The sequence below is a fragment of the Hylaeus anthracinus genome, unplaced genomic scaffold (assembly GCF_026225885.1).
Source record: "Hylaeus anthracinus isolate JK02 unplaced genomic scaffold, UHH_iyHylAnth1.0_haploid 5, whole genome shotgun sequence".
Taxonomy (NCBI): domain Eukaryota; kingdom Metazoa; phylum Arthropoda; class Insecta; order Hymenoptera; family Colletidae; genus Hylaeus; species Hylaeus anthracinus.
This window is the reverse complement of record NW_026535322.1, coordinates 9,541,833-9,560,213: the sequence shown is the minus strand read 5'-3', so window position 1 is coordinate 9,560,213 and position 18,381 is coordinate 9,541,833. Positions and strand designations below refer to the sequence as shown.

Genomic DNA, 18,381 nt, shown 5'->3' with positions numbered 1-18,381 from the left:
ACGCCCAAGTTTCTAATGAAAATAATTCAATATTATTGATACAAATAAATTAAAGCAAATAAATGTTCAAATATTATATTTAAAGGATATACTGGAGTGTTATAAAGCTAAAAAATGTATTAATTATGCATTTATATGAAATAAAAAATAATCAAGAAAGATGTAACTGGTTGCACTATCTAGCAGGAATAACGGGAACTACTTTCTCTAGAAACTTAGGCGTTTCGCCACCGATGACGCCACTGGTACTATTATTATTATTATTATTTTTATTATAGTGCACGGGTATCTATACTATCTATATTGCACTGTCTTCAACATACACCACTGGTACTACGGCCAAATAAATATATTTAAATATATTTAAAAATGATAAATTGGCATAATCATACGTGCGCTAACTATTTCATTATTTCCTACAGTTATAATTTAATTTTATTTCAAGTTAAACGTCTGCTGAAGCCCGTTGGCCTCCATCTAGCTAGGGTACCTCGGGGTTGCTAAGCCCGTACTGTAGCTGCATATTCGCATGCTACAGGCCCTGAGGGAACGATACCATTTTTGTGTCCATCAATCGAGCAAGTGTACTTTTATATGTACTTACATATTAATGCAAAGTTCTATATGGTACTGGTATGATCTACATCGTAAATATATTTTAATATTTAGATTTTTTTAAAGAATAAAATAAACACATATTAATAAAGATAAGTTTATTCTCATAAATAAATGTATTTTATAAAACAATGGTATTGTTCTTAAGTTTCCATTGCGTTATATCTTTTTACAAACCTTTGGTTCTTCACTTTCATGAAAAACGCTACATATTATTACTTTGAAACAATATTGAATTTTGTCGTAATAATAACGTAATCATAAATAACATTTTTATCAATTCAATCGTGAATATATTTAAATAGAACTAAATATTGTTTTATGATACAATAACAACTTATTCGTATTCTGGAATGAGTATAACATACAGGAAAAAGCAAGAGCCAGAATATAGAACAAAAATGTTGAATATGTGTTAACACGTTATGTGTATTTGCTATATGTACACTATAAAATACGATCATGTTACTCTTGCAACTGCAGGTTATAATTTCAAATACGAAACAATTGCCAGTAGTCAATGCTATAAACAAGATAAATTTTGCGTTGACCTAACTCTTGTAAAACTTTTTATAAGCATAATTATTTAACACAAAGCAGCTAATTTCCGTACTATGTTTAAATCTCGAAGAAGCATTTGAACAGTTTGTTTAGTTCGAGGCTGGACATCTGGACTAGGTACAATATCATCAGGATCCATCGCTTCTAAGGCTGTAAATGTATAATAAACATATTAATCACTCTGACGTTTCATATATATATATAAATTAAAAAAATGTATATACCGCAAACTTGAGCTTCGATCGATGTTAATCTTGCATCTATATGATTTTGAAAATGTTCAATGTGTTCTAATAATCGCATTCGACATTCTCCTGGATCAATCGGTGCTTCTGGTTGTGGTATAAATGGTTGTAACGGTGTTGATATTTCGTGGTCATTTAGTTCTTTGTGCATTTGATTTGCCGATACGGTTGTTTCAGAGGCATCATGATCAGACACAGTAGTTTGATTGGATAATAGATCTACGTATGGGAAATATACAATTATAAGTTTTTGTTATTATCAAAGAAATAGTGTGTACGTTATTTGTTACCTGTATCTGGTTTCTCGTCTGAAGTTTCGGAAATCTTATATTTTTCGTCCGAGATAGTACTTTTTGTAAGAGCATCGAGAAGGATGTGACACTTATTCTCGTTTGTCAAGTCTTCTTTCTTAGGGGCAACTTTAGACTCGTCGGAAGTTGTATTGTCTTCTTCCAAAATTTTCATTAGTTCCGAATCCGAAGCTATCGACTTTTCATCGTGATCATCTTTTAAAGTAAACTTTGTTTCCATCTTTAACTCGACTCTATGAGATGCATCGGTTACAGTATCCACGGGTTCGTTCGCTGCTTTCGTGATTTCTATAATTGGTACCGGTGTTATGTCTGGCTTTTGTATTTCAATTTTCTCCCAATTTTTTGCCCAAAGGTATAATTTTGGATGATCTTTCTTTCTGTAACATAAATATTGTTATCATTAATAATATTTATCTTCCTTATAATTTCTCGGCAATGGTATACTAATACTCACTGAGCTACATTAATCTTTATTCTCAGACTGTGTAATACTTGCTGTATTTGTAAGAGAGCAGCAACCAAATCATAAGAACGTTTCAACATAGCTGTTCTTTGGTTAATTGTATATTGATTTTTTGTTCGGTTTGGTAACGTAGGTAGTTTGCCTTCTTTCATCCAATCTTGATCGTGGAAATACATTTTCGATGGTCTTTGTCGATATGGATTCCGACAAATATAACAAACATATTTTTCGGGTACATCTTTTTCTTTTTCTATCGCGTTACAGTGGCCATGCTGCCAGCACAGGCAAAGGTCGCATTGTATCATCAAACCGTCTTCCTCCATAAATCCGCACGTACAATTTATTATTTCTTCCCTACGTAATTGTTCTACCTTTATCATTTCACCGTTAATCATCATCATAACTCCTTCATTTTCTAAAAATAGAATTTTCATACTGTTGACAAAGGGAACTTTATTTTCATTAATGAAAAGGCAATGCATACGTTAATATTCCTTCGAATTCGAAAATATATTATTGCAAATTCTAAACATAAAAGCACGGAAAAGTCTACGTATAAAACCACTGTTCAATAAATTTAGGAAAACGAAATAAAGAAAAAGGTGGAAAAAAAAATAAAGAATATACCTTCCCCATCATTATTTGTATCTCTTTTAGTAATATCCCCTTTCAAGGTATCACCTTTTTCAAGACGAGAATCGTTTAGTTGACCTAAAGAATAATGAAATAATAAAACACTAGACTATCCACTTATTTCACACTGAAGAGAAACGGACGATTTTACAATCGCACAAAATAAAAAGGTTAACATATACAATATATATACATATATATATTACTAAGAAATATATACACGGCCGATTATGAGAAACACTTACTACTTTGACTATTTTCATCGCTTCTTGAATCTGACTTTCGACGACTATATCTATACATAAGCGCTGTTGGTCCTTCGGTATCCATAGCACTTTCGTCTAAATCAGCATAATCATCTGTAAGCTCTTGCATACCTGTTACAAAGTAATAATTATAACATAAAAAAAAAAGAGAAAAAGAATGAGTGCATTTTGAAACGTGAAAATTCATTTGAATCGTAGTTTAAAGAAATATTCGATAATTTACAAATACAAAGTATCGAATACAGATTATTACCGGGTCGCCTTTTGCCTCTACACGGAACGTCAGAACTATATTCCGATAATTGCCGTTTTCTTTGACCCTTCATTCTCTCGATTTGTAAACTTTCATCCAATGATTTCGACCTATCAGTCCTTTGCATTTCTGACGATGTCGTTGGTCTCACCGGAAGAAGGGTTTTAATACCGCTTTGTGTTTTTTCTTCTCTAACTTTCATATCGAATAATGTTCCAGGTGACATCGCGCATGGTTCTTCTCGTTTCTTCTCACTTTCATCATCCATATCTATACTATGACTAGAAATCGGAGACATTCTTTCTATTTTAATATCTTCCGCCGGCATTTCGTTACACTGTTCCATTTGCTCCAATTCATCTTCCATTTCCGAGACGGTTGGCAAAACTATCGTTGGAGATGTAGGTTGAATAGAACCCGATACCGATAGCGAGCCAGTATAAAGTGGTTTGTCTTGAATAGACTTTTTCTTTCCTAATTTATTATATTTCTCTAAAAGATTATTCGATTTCCTAGGTATAATATCATCGATAGATTCTCCGATTGTTCTCGCGTAAGCCAAATCTGCAACATTTGGAGTAGATCCCAAAAATTTCGAATACTCAGGATGATAATGCTTTATATGCATTTGTAAAAGGTTTTCCTTTCTAAATGTTTTATTACATCCTTGTTTTGGACATTTGTAAGCGCTGTCTTCCATTTCTACACGGAGTCCACCAATAAAAACAGCTGTTTGGAAATAAAAAAAAGGAATTATTAAGAATGTACGTTTATCGCAAAATCTATATTCGAAATGAGAATATTTCGAAGTTGTTCGTTGATACTTACAATAAATTGGTCCTAATATAAGTAAGCGTTAAAAAGTAATAAATCTAATAAAGTAACATCGACGTATCGAAAAAATAAAAAATAAATAAAAAAAAGTAGAATCTTACCACCATCTGGAATAGGTGTTGTTGGTGTAGGCACTAAGGTTGTAATCGTTGTAGTTGCCGGTGTAAGTAACGAATCTGTCACTGGTGTTGGCTTTGTTTTAGGTAATAAAGTCTTAATCTTTTTAGGTACTTCTGGGATAACGTCTTGTTTTAATTTATGCCCATAGTTCTTCTTCTTTCGATGAATACAAAAATCAAATTTCTCGGGATCGAAGTCAAACTGTCCTTGGTTTTCCATGAATGCCCTGATATCGTTCCTCGACCTAAACTTCTTCCCACTTGATTTATGAAGAAATAAGACGTCCCATTTGCCAGCAGATGTACCAGCTTTTCTTTGGGTAAAATGTTTTTGCCATCCAGGTGGTAATCTTTTATCTGCAACTATTATCGAGCGACGTGGTCCTACAAACATACACGTATATATGTTTACAAAAAGCTGTTAAGGTACATTTATGGAACATAAAAAATAAAAATTTGAATTTCTTTTAATATACCATCATTTCCATCTACTATGTAAGATTCGGTTCCCTGAGGTTCACCGTCTATCCACTCTGGTCCTACGTCTTCCTCTTGATCTATATCATTTTTAGATATTTCTTTCTTGTTCTTTTTCGTATAAGGTTTCATTTTCGATACGTTAGTATCAAAGCCTCGCAACAAATCTGTCCCTGGATCATAACAAGGCCCGAACAAAGTACCATCTAAATCAATTTTATTTTCTGGAAAACATTCTCCATTTTCGATTATTACTGCTCCTTCCTTTTTCGTTACTTTATCCACTTCGTTCTTTGACCGTTTTCGAGAATGCGTATGAAACAATTCCATCACTATATGCTTCCGCTTCTTATCCCTCCTTTCTTGTTTGCTTCCTATGTACTCTTCGGCTTGAGGAGATAACTATTTAAAATAAATTTTGACTTTATTCTCCATATTGTTAATTCTATTGAACACTCGTAATTTAATTTTTAAACTATTTTTAATACGTTTCGTAATATTAAAACCTCTTATTTTGTTTACCGCTATTAACTAAACCCATTTTCATAATAATGGAAAGCATTATGTAAAAATACACAAATTCCAATAAAAAAATAAACATTCATTTCAACTTATAGGTTGCAAAACTCTCAGATGTTACCAAATACCGAGGTAACAAATAATTGTATTTTTCAAAATATAGTTCTATAATTACTTTTATGACAATTGTAAGACTATAAAAAAAATTATTTTTAACAAATACTTTGTTTGATGCTCAAACTGATAAATCAAATTAACATTGTTTATATTTTAAAGCAATATAAACGTAACAAATAGAAGGAAATAACTAAATATAGTTTGTTAAACCTTATATTAAGGATAGTACAACATAACCTCACAAACTAAATTTATACCTTTGTGGACGTTCCAGCGATTTTGGTCATTTTTGACGATTTAATAGTTTTTGCGTATCCATCGTCGAAGAGTACATCGTACCTATCTGTGAAAATAACGAATTTTACATTAAAAAGGCACTATTGTCTAATTAAAAACTATCCTGGCAGAAGTAGGAAACGTCAAACGAGTAATGTAGGGAACAGTCAGTTTCTTTTACACGTACATAGTTAAGGTTAGGTCGCTTACCGTTTCCTAACACAGCGTTAACTTTGGCTGGATATTTTCTCCCGTCGGCCCACGTAGCGAGAATCCTTTCTCCAACTGAAAAGTCTTTCATTTTTGTTTCCCTAAATGTATTAAATCCTTTCGTTACTATTCGTGATATGACATAGTCGACCATTATAAATAAATATTAAATGAAAACATTAAATAATTTTTCTCTGTAACCAATAATTTCGTTTCCTAAAATCCAATTACTTCGCACAAAAATTTCGGTATACGCGTATTTTTATTTTGTATTTTACGAGATTTACAATGTTGATGTAATTTATTGAAATTTCTTTTGCATTACTAAAACAAGAAACACACTGCAAAGATATTTCTTAAAAAACTCTTCTTATGCTTATAGTTAAAATGTTTGATTTCATTAATAAATATATTTTATGAAAAGAATAATTTTCAATATATACATATGTATGTATGTATGTATTGCAAACAATGTTATAATCTGACATTTGCTTAGATACATATAAATAATTGAAAAATAAAATTTGAGTTACCATGTAAACAAAATCATATATTCTTCAAGACTAAATGGAAGTTCTTCTAATGTTGATATTTTAGATAATTTGAGGATTAAAAATAAAAATTTTCTTTTGCTCTCTGAAAGATCGAATAATAGATAGACGATTTATTACTATAAATAATGACGACGTTTCGATATTTTGGTTCTCTTTGGATCAATTTTAAATTACACAATTTAACGTATTAACGCGAATAACAAGAGATATTTGAGAAAATAAAATAGAAGGGAATTACAAAAATAACTAGTAATTTCCTCCTTTTTCTTTTTTCATTTAGGATGACTGATGGTCGGAACGTCATTATTTATACTCGTAAATCATTAAACAGTTTAATATACACGTTCTTTTTGTAACGCGATCAATAGAAATGTGCAAATTTGAATATCAAAATAAGAAAAAAAGGAAGATTTAACTAGAAGCTTTACGAGGAAATAACATTTGACCATACTAAGGTACTACAAATTTTTTCACCTATTTTCTAATTATGCAATACCCACTTACGGAGTTGGCAGGGTCCAAGTTTGTTCGCTTTAAAAAAAAAAAAGAAAAAACCATATTCAAATTACACAAATTATACCTTAACTTATAAAATAAATTAGGCTACAAACCATTTCTATCGTAATCATTTTATTGCTTTCTTTCTTGTTTTCAAGTTAAATAACTTTATCCAGATTTTCACAAATTAATACGATTAATAAATCCTGTCTACTCACTTTGACTGTGACTGTAACACACGCAACCTAGAGCTATCCATAGGTATCCATTCGTCGAATCTCGAGCTCCATTTATCGAAGTGTATCAAGACTTCTCGTTCTTCCCAATCGGTTTCGACTACCTTCGCCGAATACCTACGACACAATAAAAACAACGAATCATTTAGAACAATCCCTTTTAAAACTTACATAAAACGAACACGATTATGTTATCACGTTTTAGCAACATTTACCATTTATCATTAAAATCTTTTGCTTCCAATTTAGCTCCAGGAAAAAATTTTAAGCTATCCCGATTTAGCATTTTCGCCTTCAACTCCCCTGGCTTATCGAACGCTTTCTCGTCTTCTATTTTAATATTTTTTAATTCCTCTTTAATAATCAAATCTTTTTGTATATGTTCCATAGCTACGTCCGATTCTACAATTCCTAATTGCACCGCCATAGTGTTTACTTCCATTTCTAAATTTTCGTGTATTTCATGTTTAACAGGAGTTTCTACTTTAGTATCTTGTAAAGGTTTACACCCGTTAACTAATTCCGTTGAGTCTAGCAAATTGGGTAAGTCTGTGGACGAATCTGGTTGTGAGGAACATGTTTCTCCACAGCTATCAGATTTTGGTGTTCTTGCTTCAGATAATAATGGCGAAATAGATTGTTCCAAGTTTAAAATTTCAGAATTAATAAGATCCAAATCCTCTTGTGCATACGAAGTCGACGACTTCACAGACATAATAACAGGATCTGCAAGAAAACGAAATGAGTAACATCCTTTGTTTTGTATAAACATTACACAACAAAAATTTGAATGTTTCACAAGGAACTTTAACAATACTATCATAACTGCATTTAAGGTAAGAAAAGTTACTTGACAAACTATTTTTATATCCGGATACAGGTTAATGATGAATGTAAATAAGCAACACACAAAGTCGCAGAGAATCTATGTGTATGATTGTAATCGTCCTTCGTTAATACAACTACGAGGTCGTGGACCAGGTGATTATTTTCAGAAATAAAATTCTAAAAATCATGATTGACATAAAACGTTTAAGAAAATTAAACAGATATAGATGATATATTAGAAATATAAAAACATGATCATCCTGCAAGTATGAATTTTAGAAGCTATTGATGTGTTACTAAAAATTTCCAGTGTAAAAGAACGCAGTTATTTAGTAAAAAATGTGTAATAAATACTCTAATATTTGTTAACAATAAGTTTCAAATATGAAGTTTAAAATATAATTGAGAGGTTATTCACGTGAAGTGCATCGTTCTTCAGAATAAAAAGGAAATGAAATGTTTCTGCCATGTTTTTAAATAGTAACCGAACGAAAAAATGAGTAAATAAAGAAATGTCATGGGGCCCAAAGTCGAGGTTTTATTAATTTCACGGTAAATCCGGCCCTGCGGGTAAGGTAAGAAGTGACCTGTAGGAGGTGTATGTACGAGGTAGTCAAACAAACTCTTTAGACTCGATAATATCGTCAATTTCCAAGCGAAAAGCCATGAAAACGATATTCATATCGTGACATGATATTTACACGTACCTGGATGATTTTCATAGTCTGAAAATACCGACGGAACGCTGCCTTTACGTAGAAGTAACTTGTGCCCCTTGGCGGCTTCGTAATCAGCCCGTTTAAAATGTCTGTGGCAGACAAACTGACCCGGTGAAGGCTTAAAGCTGGCTTCGAAACCACCGCTGGCCAACCACCTGCTCCTCAGACCGATATCCTTCGGGAACTTGTGAAGTGGTAAACCTTTTGCACGCGCTTCTTGTACATCAGCTTCGCAGCTACGCACGCAACATTTGCGCGCCATTCTCATCGCCCCCACAGGCGGTATTCCTTTACCACGCGACCGCGGTATACGCCGCCGCTTCATTTACACCGGTACTACATAGCAACGTATCGCAAGAAAACATTTGCCAAGCTGACCGTCCTAAGAATAAGATCCAGCTACGAGAACAAATGCAAACAATTTCCGTGCTTGAACGCCTTGACACGCACTCTTCGGACTCAGAAGAAACTCGAATATTTTAGGTCGATCCGTAACGTTCGCAAAACCACTAGAATCATTGATACAACTTAGAGCACCATACTAATCGATTCGCACTTTCAAGCAACGTCGACTCGAATGGTTATGCCAGCATCGAAAGGGTTTCGATCGACGTCGATGGTTGTCGCTCTGCGAGAAATCGAGCGCATAAAGCGTGTACAAAAGTGTCTAGGGATATCGCAATTGGAAAGCACCCATAGTCGCCACTATAAACACATGAAGATGACTGTCATCAGTACCAGTTCCAAGTTCAAAAAACGGGAATGTTATATAATATAATTATTGTCACTGGAAAACACAAGTTTCTCACAGCGAAAAATATGAAAGTGTTTAGGGATATTGCAATAGGAAAGCATCCAAATATTAACGTGAAAAATAGAGATGGACAAAACCCTGGGCTTCGAATAAATCTAAAGTTTGTCGATGTGTTTGTCTTGTTTCTTTCTTTGTAAAATGTTCAAAAGAGGAAACGAGAGAGACATATCGACAAACTTCAAATTTATTCAAAGCCTAGGGGTTTTTGCCTATCTCTGATGTGAAGTGCGCTGATGTCAGTGATGCCAGATTCGGCTCTCAGTCGCGCATGCGCACTGGTTTTGGCGCCAGTAGAGTATCTAACACGACCATAAAATTGGCGCCCTTAGTCGCCCCGAAGAAAAATAGAATTATAAATGAAAATTGAATGTATTTCTTAGCATGCAATAATATCAATTGTGTGGATGAATTATGATATATGAATAATATAGCTTTAGCACTGCGCACTCAGCGCGAGTGGAAGCTTTGAGTATATAGCATGAAGACTGTATAAGGAGTTCCAACTGTGTAGTGTAGAAGTGTTATCAAAATCCCGAGCTTTAAGTTATGAATACTTCTACCACTCGCGGCACAAGTGAGCACAGCTACGATATGTATATATGTCATATGTGTACGTATTATCATAATATATATGATCATATATTTTGCTAACAATTTTCTAGTAACTTTCGTATGGAGTTGGATCTCCTTATACAGTCTTCATGGTATATAGACAGCTTTCTATATGTATACTCAAAGAGTGGGAGCCGAATCTGGTAACGCTGGCTGATGTAATATATGCAAATATGACACAATCACAGTACGGTATGTGCTTGTGAAATGTGAGCCGAATACTACCGAATCTTGTCGGAATAAATCGATGTCAGACGGGTGCCCTCCATGCCCCGAATATCAAACCGTCCCTTACCAATAGTAACAGTTTATGTTCTGTCTATATCTTCTTATGTCTATGGTCTTTACTAGATGTGGCGTAAACCCTGAAGTTAGCGACTCCACGATTACGTAGTCAAGGATACCAACCGTGTCACTATATCGTAACGGTGATGTCGCCATTTTCTTTACCATACGTGCGGCAAACTTCGCGTACCTCTGTGTTTCTGTTTGCGCGAAAAACGTGTACAGTGAGATGGATTAAACGCGAATCGTACAGCGTTATTCCGAGAACTTAATCGTCAAAATGTCGTTGTAAAAGATGAAAGTGACAGTCACAATTGCGTAATTATATTTCACGAGCGACAGGGTTACCAAAAAGTCGTGGATATGGCAGAAATTTCGAATTCCGCCGTGTTTACAAACGATGCATCTACTGGTGCTTCCGATCTTCTTCAACAAGCGTTTCAGCAAGTTGTCGATGACGACGATCACGATAACGAGTTCGTCGCATTTTTACAAAACGATGACAACGATTCCGATACAATTCACCTGACGCCGGAACAAGCCGCGGCTCTAGGTCTAACCTTCGAGGTAAATTCAAACGAAGAGGTTATGTATCACAACGACGAAGATAATGCTACTTCGCACACCAAGAACGGCTTCAATATACAAATTCAAAATTCGTTATCTCCTCAGAATGCTATAACGATCGATCATTTAAATTATCGACCTGAAGATGCACAAAAAACAAATGATAACGATTTAATTAAAACGGAGTGTATAGACTTCCAAGAATGGCATTTGCAAAAGGTTTCTGAAAGCGGGCAGCTCCAAGATCAAATAGTCGATAGCGACTTATCGTTGGAAGAGATAGATTTGACCAATAAAAATCACGAATCTCGACGAATGATCCAACATCGAAATAACCTAATTCAACAAAACTCGGGTACGCAGAGAATAGTTTTGGAGCAAACTAAGGTACACGCGGTAAAAACGGACGTTACGCACGTCAAGAATATCCACGAAGACGATCTGCGGTACACCATCGATGATGGCGTAACGCAGAATCAACTGAACGCGGCGCCTCATTCTCAGACACAAATCTTACAAAAACTACCTGTGATTTTACCACCTTCGCAATATATTATAAAACCAGCGCAAACGATATTGAAGCCAACCAAAAGCGTTAGATTGCTTCAAGGTTCGAACAAGCTTAACAACGCGACGGTTAATCCCATTCATACTGTACATTCGCTTAATAGCAGTACAAATCCTAATTCTGTATTATTGTCGAAAGCTAGAATATTAAATAATTTATCGTCGCAGATAATAAAAGCTACTCCTATAACGGCTCAGTTGTTAAATAACAGCGGTTTATCGGCGCAACTGTTAAATACTTCTCAGATTTTAACAGGGGCTTGCGAGATACAGAATCAGCCTGCTGGTACGGCGCATATTACTAACGCTATAGTAAACACTACATCCGGAACAACGCAAAATCTTGTTACCTCGCAAATACGTTTATCGCCGATTGTAAAATCATCGCAGTCGCTTCAGAGAGGGAACGTCCAACAATATTTAACTCCGGTGCTAAAAGGTGCATCGAACGCGGTCTCCAAGCCTAACCAAATTTTAACTAATACCAGCGTAGCGACGGCCATTCCTGCGCAGCTCTTAAAATCGGTGCAAATTCCTTCTCAGTTACTTAAAACAAAAACTACAGTTGCTAAAAAAGCTGTAGCGCCAACTGGAGTACAGAAAACTACGATTAGCCCTAATTCACCGGTAGTACTTCGAACTACATCGATCGTTAAATCTCAAGATATGAAAACGGCAACTATGAATTCAACGTCGATCTTGAAACCAACTCAAATGTCTTCTACGCCCGTATCTATCTTGAAACCGCAAGCTAAAATGGCATTTAACAATTCAACTAAGCAAAATGTAACAACCGCAGCACAAAATGCTTCCGCTGTCTCGAATACCTCGCAAAAAACACCTGTAACGCAACATAGCGGTACATTTGAATCCGCCAAATCGGTACCGAACGATACTATTAAACAAAAGCTTAATCTTGTAGCAAACGGCACGAACCTTAAAGCGAATAGAAAACCTAAAAGTACTGCAGTACCTGTTAAATCTACAGCAGTAACGAATGAATCTACGGATGCATCTAAGCCGCTAGGTTCTAGTGAAAATCCGATACAAATAGTTCAACAAGGTCAAACATTTCATAGGTACGTAGAATATATCTGTGTACAACGTTCTCGATGTTTTCGTACTTTCTTCATATTCTTTGTGTTTATTTTAGTATGCAGCGTTTGACGCCGACGCAATTGAAACAAATCGCTCATGTTTTGCAACAACGCAGTCAAGAAACAGCTACTTCAAATGAGAAAGTTGTGTATAGGTTGGTATACATGTTTGTCGACTGTTACTAATCTTTACATCTAAACTTCAATTTATATATGTATATACACACATGTATTCAGAGTCGTATTTCCCGAAGAACTGGACTTGCGAATTAGAAATCCGGGGAATTTGTTAAAGAATCGCGGTGGAAAAAGAGGAAGACCAAAAAAGAGTGCTATAAGGCCTTCGTTACTTCCACCTAAACCTCCACCAATTCCCGACGAAGAACAGGAAGAATTGAAGGTAGATTTAATTAATTTTGCGTATCGAACCGTAGTTGTTCGAACAGTTTAACATGTTAATATTTCCTTTAGGATGAAAGGAAAAAAGTTGTGGCGAGAACGCGGTCTGGGAGACTTTCTCGACCTCCAAGACATATGGTGCGTGATTACAAGCATCTCCATCATTTAGATTTCTTGCAACCCGATTTAGACGATTCGGATGGTGGTTATAGCGATTACAATACCAGTAACGATAAACTCGAAGAAGAAGAGTCGCCTAAAGAATTATTAACAGGATTAGAAGTACCGAAAAGGAAAATATCAGATCACTTTAGGTGCCCTACGTGTAATAAAATATACTTGGGACGTACTCGTATGGCGAGACATTTTGAAATGCATCCCGATCATGGCAGTCCCGAACAATTACCTCCTCCGACGCCTGAACCCGAATTAAAGCAGAGTACAGGACAAGATCCCTTGAAACGTAAAGGGAAAAAGCGAGGTCCTTGGGCTTACGTCACGCCAGAGGCTAAATCGGAGAGACGCCAAATAAAATTGAGGGAAGCGATTTCCGTATGCGAAGATCTCGAAATAATAAAAATAGCTGCAAAACCGGTACTTAATGCGCAATCATTATTCGATTTGTTAGTACTGAAATCTGAAAATAATGTAAGAAATTTTCTGGACGAATTAAAGAAATTAATGGGTAAAATACGGGAAAAAGTCGGAAGTATATTGACAATTGCAAATAATACCGAAGAATCGAGCAAGGATTTGATCGATATCAGCGAGGAATCACTTTGCGATGCTTTAGGCCTTAATCCTGGTTTATACAGAATTAATAGCGATGCTTTGAAAAAGGTTGACACCACTGCTAGTAACACCTATGATAACGGAGAGCCTCCTCTTAAACTTCAAAAAACGGATAATTCCGAGGATGCTAAAGAAAACGTAGAGGAACGAATGTCTAGCGGTTTCTCGGAAAGTTCAGATCTCAGTGTCTCGGACTTTTTAACCGACAGGAGAAACGATTCTATAACGAATCCTACTTGTCCAGAAGTGTTGTCAGCTTTAACGTTAATGCGAAGAAACCGCAGCCCTGTAAATAATACGGAAAATAATAAATCCAACAATATCTCGAAACTTTTGATCTCGAATCCAGAAATTCAAAGTCAAATTTCAGATAATCCTGGATTCCAAAAAGTGGATATAAATACGCAAAAAGTTTCGAGTTTTCAAAACACGGAAACACACAAGGAAAGTTTCGCAAAGCTAGGAAACGGTTTAGGACCGTCGAATTTCTGTAAAGACGAGAACAATTACGATCAATCGAAATTAGAGCACATCGAGCAAGCGTTCATAAAATTGGAACCAACGGAACAGCTTTTCGTTAAGGTGGAGAATGGTGCTATGGGTGCTTATCCGGAACAGGATAGTTCGAATTTTGAAAAAATAAATTTCGAAAAAAATGGCTTGAGCAACTTGGAAAACGGATCTCAAAATTTTGCTAAAGGATTCCAGAAACTGGTGTCTAAAATAATTCCTATGACTTCGCCGGATATAAGTTGCGCTAAAACACAGTCGACGACGTTAGATACAGATTCTTGTAAGATAATGCCTGTTGCGTCTGTTTGCAAAATTACAAATAGCATACCTTTACTTCAGGATACAGTACCGATAATTTCCAATAATTGTGATACTAGTATATTTGGTAACGCAGAAAATTTAGACATGTCAAAAATAACTCAATACGATCACATTGCACATTTAGATATTTTAAATACAAGTGGAGCTATTGATAAAAACTTATTAATCGACGAGAAGTTAGTCGAACAGTTGCATCTAGTAGACCAATCGAATTTAGTTGACGAACTAGTTTCCGAACGATTGAAAAATATTATGCCGGATAATATATTGGAAAACAATTTGATACCAAATAATTCGAATTTAGATACGGATCTCGATTTTGACGCGTTAAGCGAAGAATTTAACAGAAATACCAGAAGTTGATTCTCGGACGATTATAAGCAAAATGTTCCTAAGCAAGTTAAAATAATGTGTATAGTGTATAAAAATACTGAACATATACAATTATTTGAAATTGTATGCATATAATTACACGATGGTGTAGATATTTTTTTATAGAATTTTTGACAGTATCACAATCAATATATTACAACTTCCGTATTTGAATAAAAAAAAAAATATCAATATTAAAATAACATAATATCTTATATTCTGGTATGTGTATGTAAATAAGACTGTCTCTGTTGTATGCATTATGTGTAATATATATTTCGTAAACAAAAAGGCCGTAGTTAGTTTAAAAAATGTACGAGCGTTATATAAAGAAGCAAACTTTACTTTCATGTATAGTTCAGTGTAAACAAAATTTCTATCTGAACGTATCAGTATTTTTTATTTTTAGTTAAATAGACTTTATAATCAGATACAGATGATGCGACTAATAATATACTTCTTGTAAACAAAAAATAAAATAAAAAATTCAGTCGTATATTGTTGAACCAGAAAATAAGAGACTAGACTTGTTAGAATTATACATTGAATATCATGAAACGTACATATAAAAGTTTTTCATTTAATGGACCTTTGCATAGACATTAGTCGTACGGTCAATTACAAATATATTATCGTGACTTGTTCAGTTACAGTGCTACAAAGATGATAGTGCACAAATTATTTTGTGATTCAATTTTGTCTTTTTTATATTTAAGATTGCGTTAATATCGTAGGGTGGTACCAAGAAAAAAAGAATTGTAATTATATTATATTTAATAATTTCAGTTTGTCTGTAAACAAAAAATATTAAAAAACTGAAAATGCAATAACTTCGAAAATGAAAAGTAACTATTTATGAGTTAAAATGGATTATTTACAGATTTCATATAAAATACTATAGCATTGAGAATACTTTAAACATCAAAAAAATTCCATCCACATTGTTATAGCATTTATGTACAGCGGAAATTATTAATTTTGTATTTATCTGTAAATATGTATCATATATGTATAAGAAGTTACTGATATAATTAAACGTTAATGACACTAATAACCGTTAGACTAATTATACTAATCATGATACATATTGATTTTGCAGGTTTGGTTCTTTGTATCTAAGATACATTTTGTAGAATCTGCATTTGCAAAGAAATTTATAGTACCTTTGTATTTCTTTGTGATCTCAGGCACCAATTGTAAACAAAATTTCATTGTTTGCTTTGGACTCTGAGTATACACGTATATGTTAATTCCATATTTTCTGTTCCTTTTTTGTCAAATTATACAGACGGTATTTGAAAAACCACAAATAAATGAACATTCTATTAATCTTTGTTTTATTTCAATAGTTGTAAGTTATTGCATAATACAAAAACATTATTATAAATATTAAATCATTTTTAAAATAGAAAAATACTTACCAAATATGTACCAATAATAACTACAACTATCTATGTCCAGTTTCTATCAATAACGACTCCAGAACTGTCGTTAGATTCGGTGGTAGTAGTGGTTGATGCACCCAGGTAGCAAGGAACAACATTTGCAAAGATACTGTATAATAATGCGCTATGTCTTCGACAACTTTTTTTTTTACTTCCATTTCCTGAGAATACGCATTATATATGGACTCTGCTACTTCCCCTAGAAAAAATAGATGGATATTCCACGTAAGTATTTCTTTTGATTTGTTTAAACGATTACACGTTGCATTTCATGTATGAAATATAAATTATACATACCAAATTTTGCTGTGGGCCACGTTGTAAATAGTTTGTCTGTATTTTTCTCTAAAGATATTGTTATTTTTATTTGATGCATAATTTCAGCAAGATTCTTTACAACAGTTTCCTGTAAAACGATTTTGGTAACGCTTTGTTTGTTTTAAATATGAAAATATATATTTAAAATATATATCAATTACCAGACTGTCGCAAATATTTTCCAATTTGTCGCATAATTCTTGAAGAGTTTGAGAGTATGATTTATCTCGTTTCTCCAACGTTACTTCTTTTAGTAATACTAATCCTTGTAAATGAGCTGTGTTCCATTGTTGTATATTTGCATGAATGTCTGCAGTCAAATCTCGTATATGTCGAGCAGAACCTACCAAATTTCTTCCTTGTGCAGGTTTTGGAGACAAGATTTCTACGATATTCAATGTAAAATATGAATTAATTATAAATATAAATTAAATGTGTTGTTGTATTATATAATGAATTCATCAAAGGAGTGTGCATTTATTTATTTACCTTTGACAAATCATAGAACGATCGATAAGCATTAAAATTAACAAGCTTGATTACTTACTACTGACTGGAGAAAATTGTTCCTTAATCATCGTTTCTGTGTCAGTTCTTTCCTAACGTTGCCCAATGTGATCAAATTGAAATGTTTGAATAGGTAAACACAACGTTAATAAACAACGAAAACGATCGGTGCTTAACAATTGTACAATAAAATGCTGAGTATATTTATTAGTATTTAGGTATAATTACGATAAAATTAAGAACGTTCAGGTTTGTACAATTTAAAATAACTGTTACACGTCCAAGATTTGTGCAGCATGTAGAAGGAAGCGTGACTGGTGTATACTACGTATGTATGTAGATATGATTAATTTTAAATTTGCATACTTGACAAAGATAAAAAGCAAAGATGAAGTACTTTATTTAGTACAATGAATTGGTGCATATTCGAAATAGACCCTAATTAGTTAATCGTTGTGAAATAAAGTGTTTTTAACGAGAAGCTACCAATGATAACAATACTTCCGCTAAGAATCCCTAACCGTCCATAAAAAAAGAGAACAATCAGGAAATAAGTACGAAGTAAAGTATCGTAACGTTATTAAAGTAGATTTAAAGTAGATTTCATTGTGTCGGGGGCTGTAAAATATCGAATGAAATCTTCGATCATGGATATCTCGCAAACTTTCGCAAGATTTATACAAAATTCTGCATGTATTTTAAAAATGCGATACCATAGGATCCAGATGGCGCGTGTGTCGCGACGCGTCCACAATTATGCGGCAAAATCAAATTTAAAATGCCTTGCAATCATAAACGAACGAACAAGGCAAACAATGGTGTATGTCGTAATTCGGCAAATAAGAACCGATCGCTTTCATACCATAAACAGATTCAACTTGGAGCGAATGTCGTAATTAATACGGTACGCTGCATCATCGATCTTGAACATATATAAATAACACAAATAATTAACACTTTCGCTGCGGACAAAAATAAGTAGCTAGGGAGCTACTTCGCTGGCAGCTGTAATTATGATATTTTTTTTAATGAAAA

At 34.0% G+C, this 18,381-nt stretch overlaps 3 protein-coding genes across 5 annotated transcripts; 1 reads left to right on the top strand and 2 right to left on the bottom strand.

Moving 5' to 3' along the window:
- Positions 1–696: 696 nt before the first annotated feature.
- LOC128896114 (PHD finger protein 20) lies at positions 697–9,426 on the bottom strand. Of its 3 annotated transcripts, XM_054159314.1 has the most exons (15): positions 8,726–9,425; positions 7,406–7,916; positions 7,173–7,307; positions 6,961–6,987; positions 5,903–6,003; positions 5,674–5,759; positions 4,780–5,182; positions 4,286–4,687; positions 3,351–4,079; positions 3,077–3,208; positions 2,826–2,909; positions 2,190–2,613; positions 1,712–2,112; positions 1,401–1,640; positions 697–1,326 (listed from the first exon to the last, which is right to left on the bottom strand). In XM_054159314.1, the coding sequence occupies exons 1-15, from the start codon at positions 9,060–9,062 to the stop codon at positions 1,202–1,204; spliced, it is 4,137 nt and encodes a 1,378-aa protein (XP_054015289.1). In that variant the 5' UTR covers positions 9,063–9,425; the 3' UTR covers positions 697–1,201. The 3 variants fall into 3 exon arrangements, with proteins under 3 accessions (XP_054015289.1, XP_054015292.1, XP_054015291.1); XM_054159317.1 differs by lacking the exon at positions 2,826–2,909 and having other exon boundaries at positions 8,726–9,426; XM_054159316.1 differs by lacking the exon at positions 6,961–6,987.
- A 1,080-nt stretch (positions 9,427–10,506) lies between these two features.
- LOC128895953 (uncharacterized) lies at positions 10,507–15,071 on the top strand. Its single transcript, XM_054159004.1, has 4 exons — positions 10,507–12,661; positions 12,736–12,834; positions 12,917–13,079; positions 13,151–15,071. The coding sequence occupies exons 1-4, from the start codon at positions 10,812–10,814 to the stop codon at positions 15,065–15,067; spliced, it is 4,029 nt and encodes a 1,342-aa protein (XP_054014979.1). The 5' UTR covers positions 10,507–10,811; the 3' UTR covers positions 15,068–15,071.
- A 1,311-nt stretch (positions 15,072–16,382) lies between these two features.
- LOC128895956 (cyclin-dependent kinase 2-interacting protein-like) lies at positions 16,383–18,167 on the bottom strand. The gene is made up of 4 exons (XM_054159009.1): positions 17,387–18,167; positions 17,001–17,224; positions 16,819–16,927; positions 16,383–16,720 (listed from the first exon to the last, which is right to left on the bottom strand). Exons 1-4 carry the CDS (start codon positions 17,415–17,417, stop codon positions 16,524–16,526), a joined length of 561 nt encoding a protein of 186 aa, XP_054014984.1. The 5' UTR covers positions 17,418–18,167; the 3' UTR covers positions 16,383–16,523.
- Between the last annotated feature and the right edge of the window lie 214 nt (positions 18,168–18,381).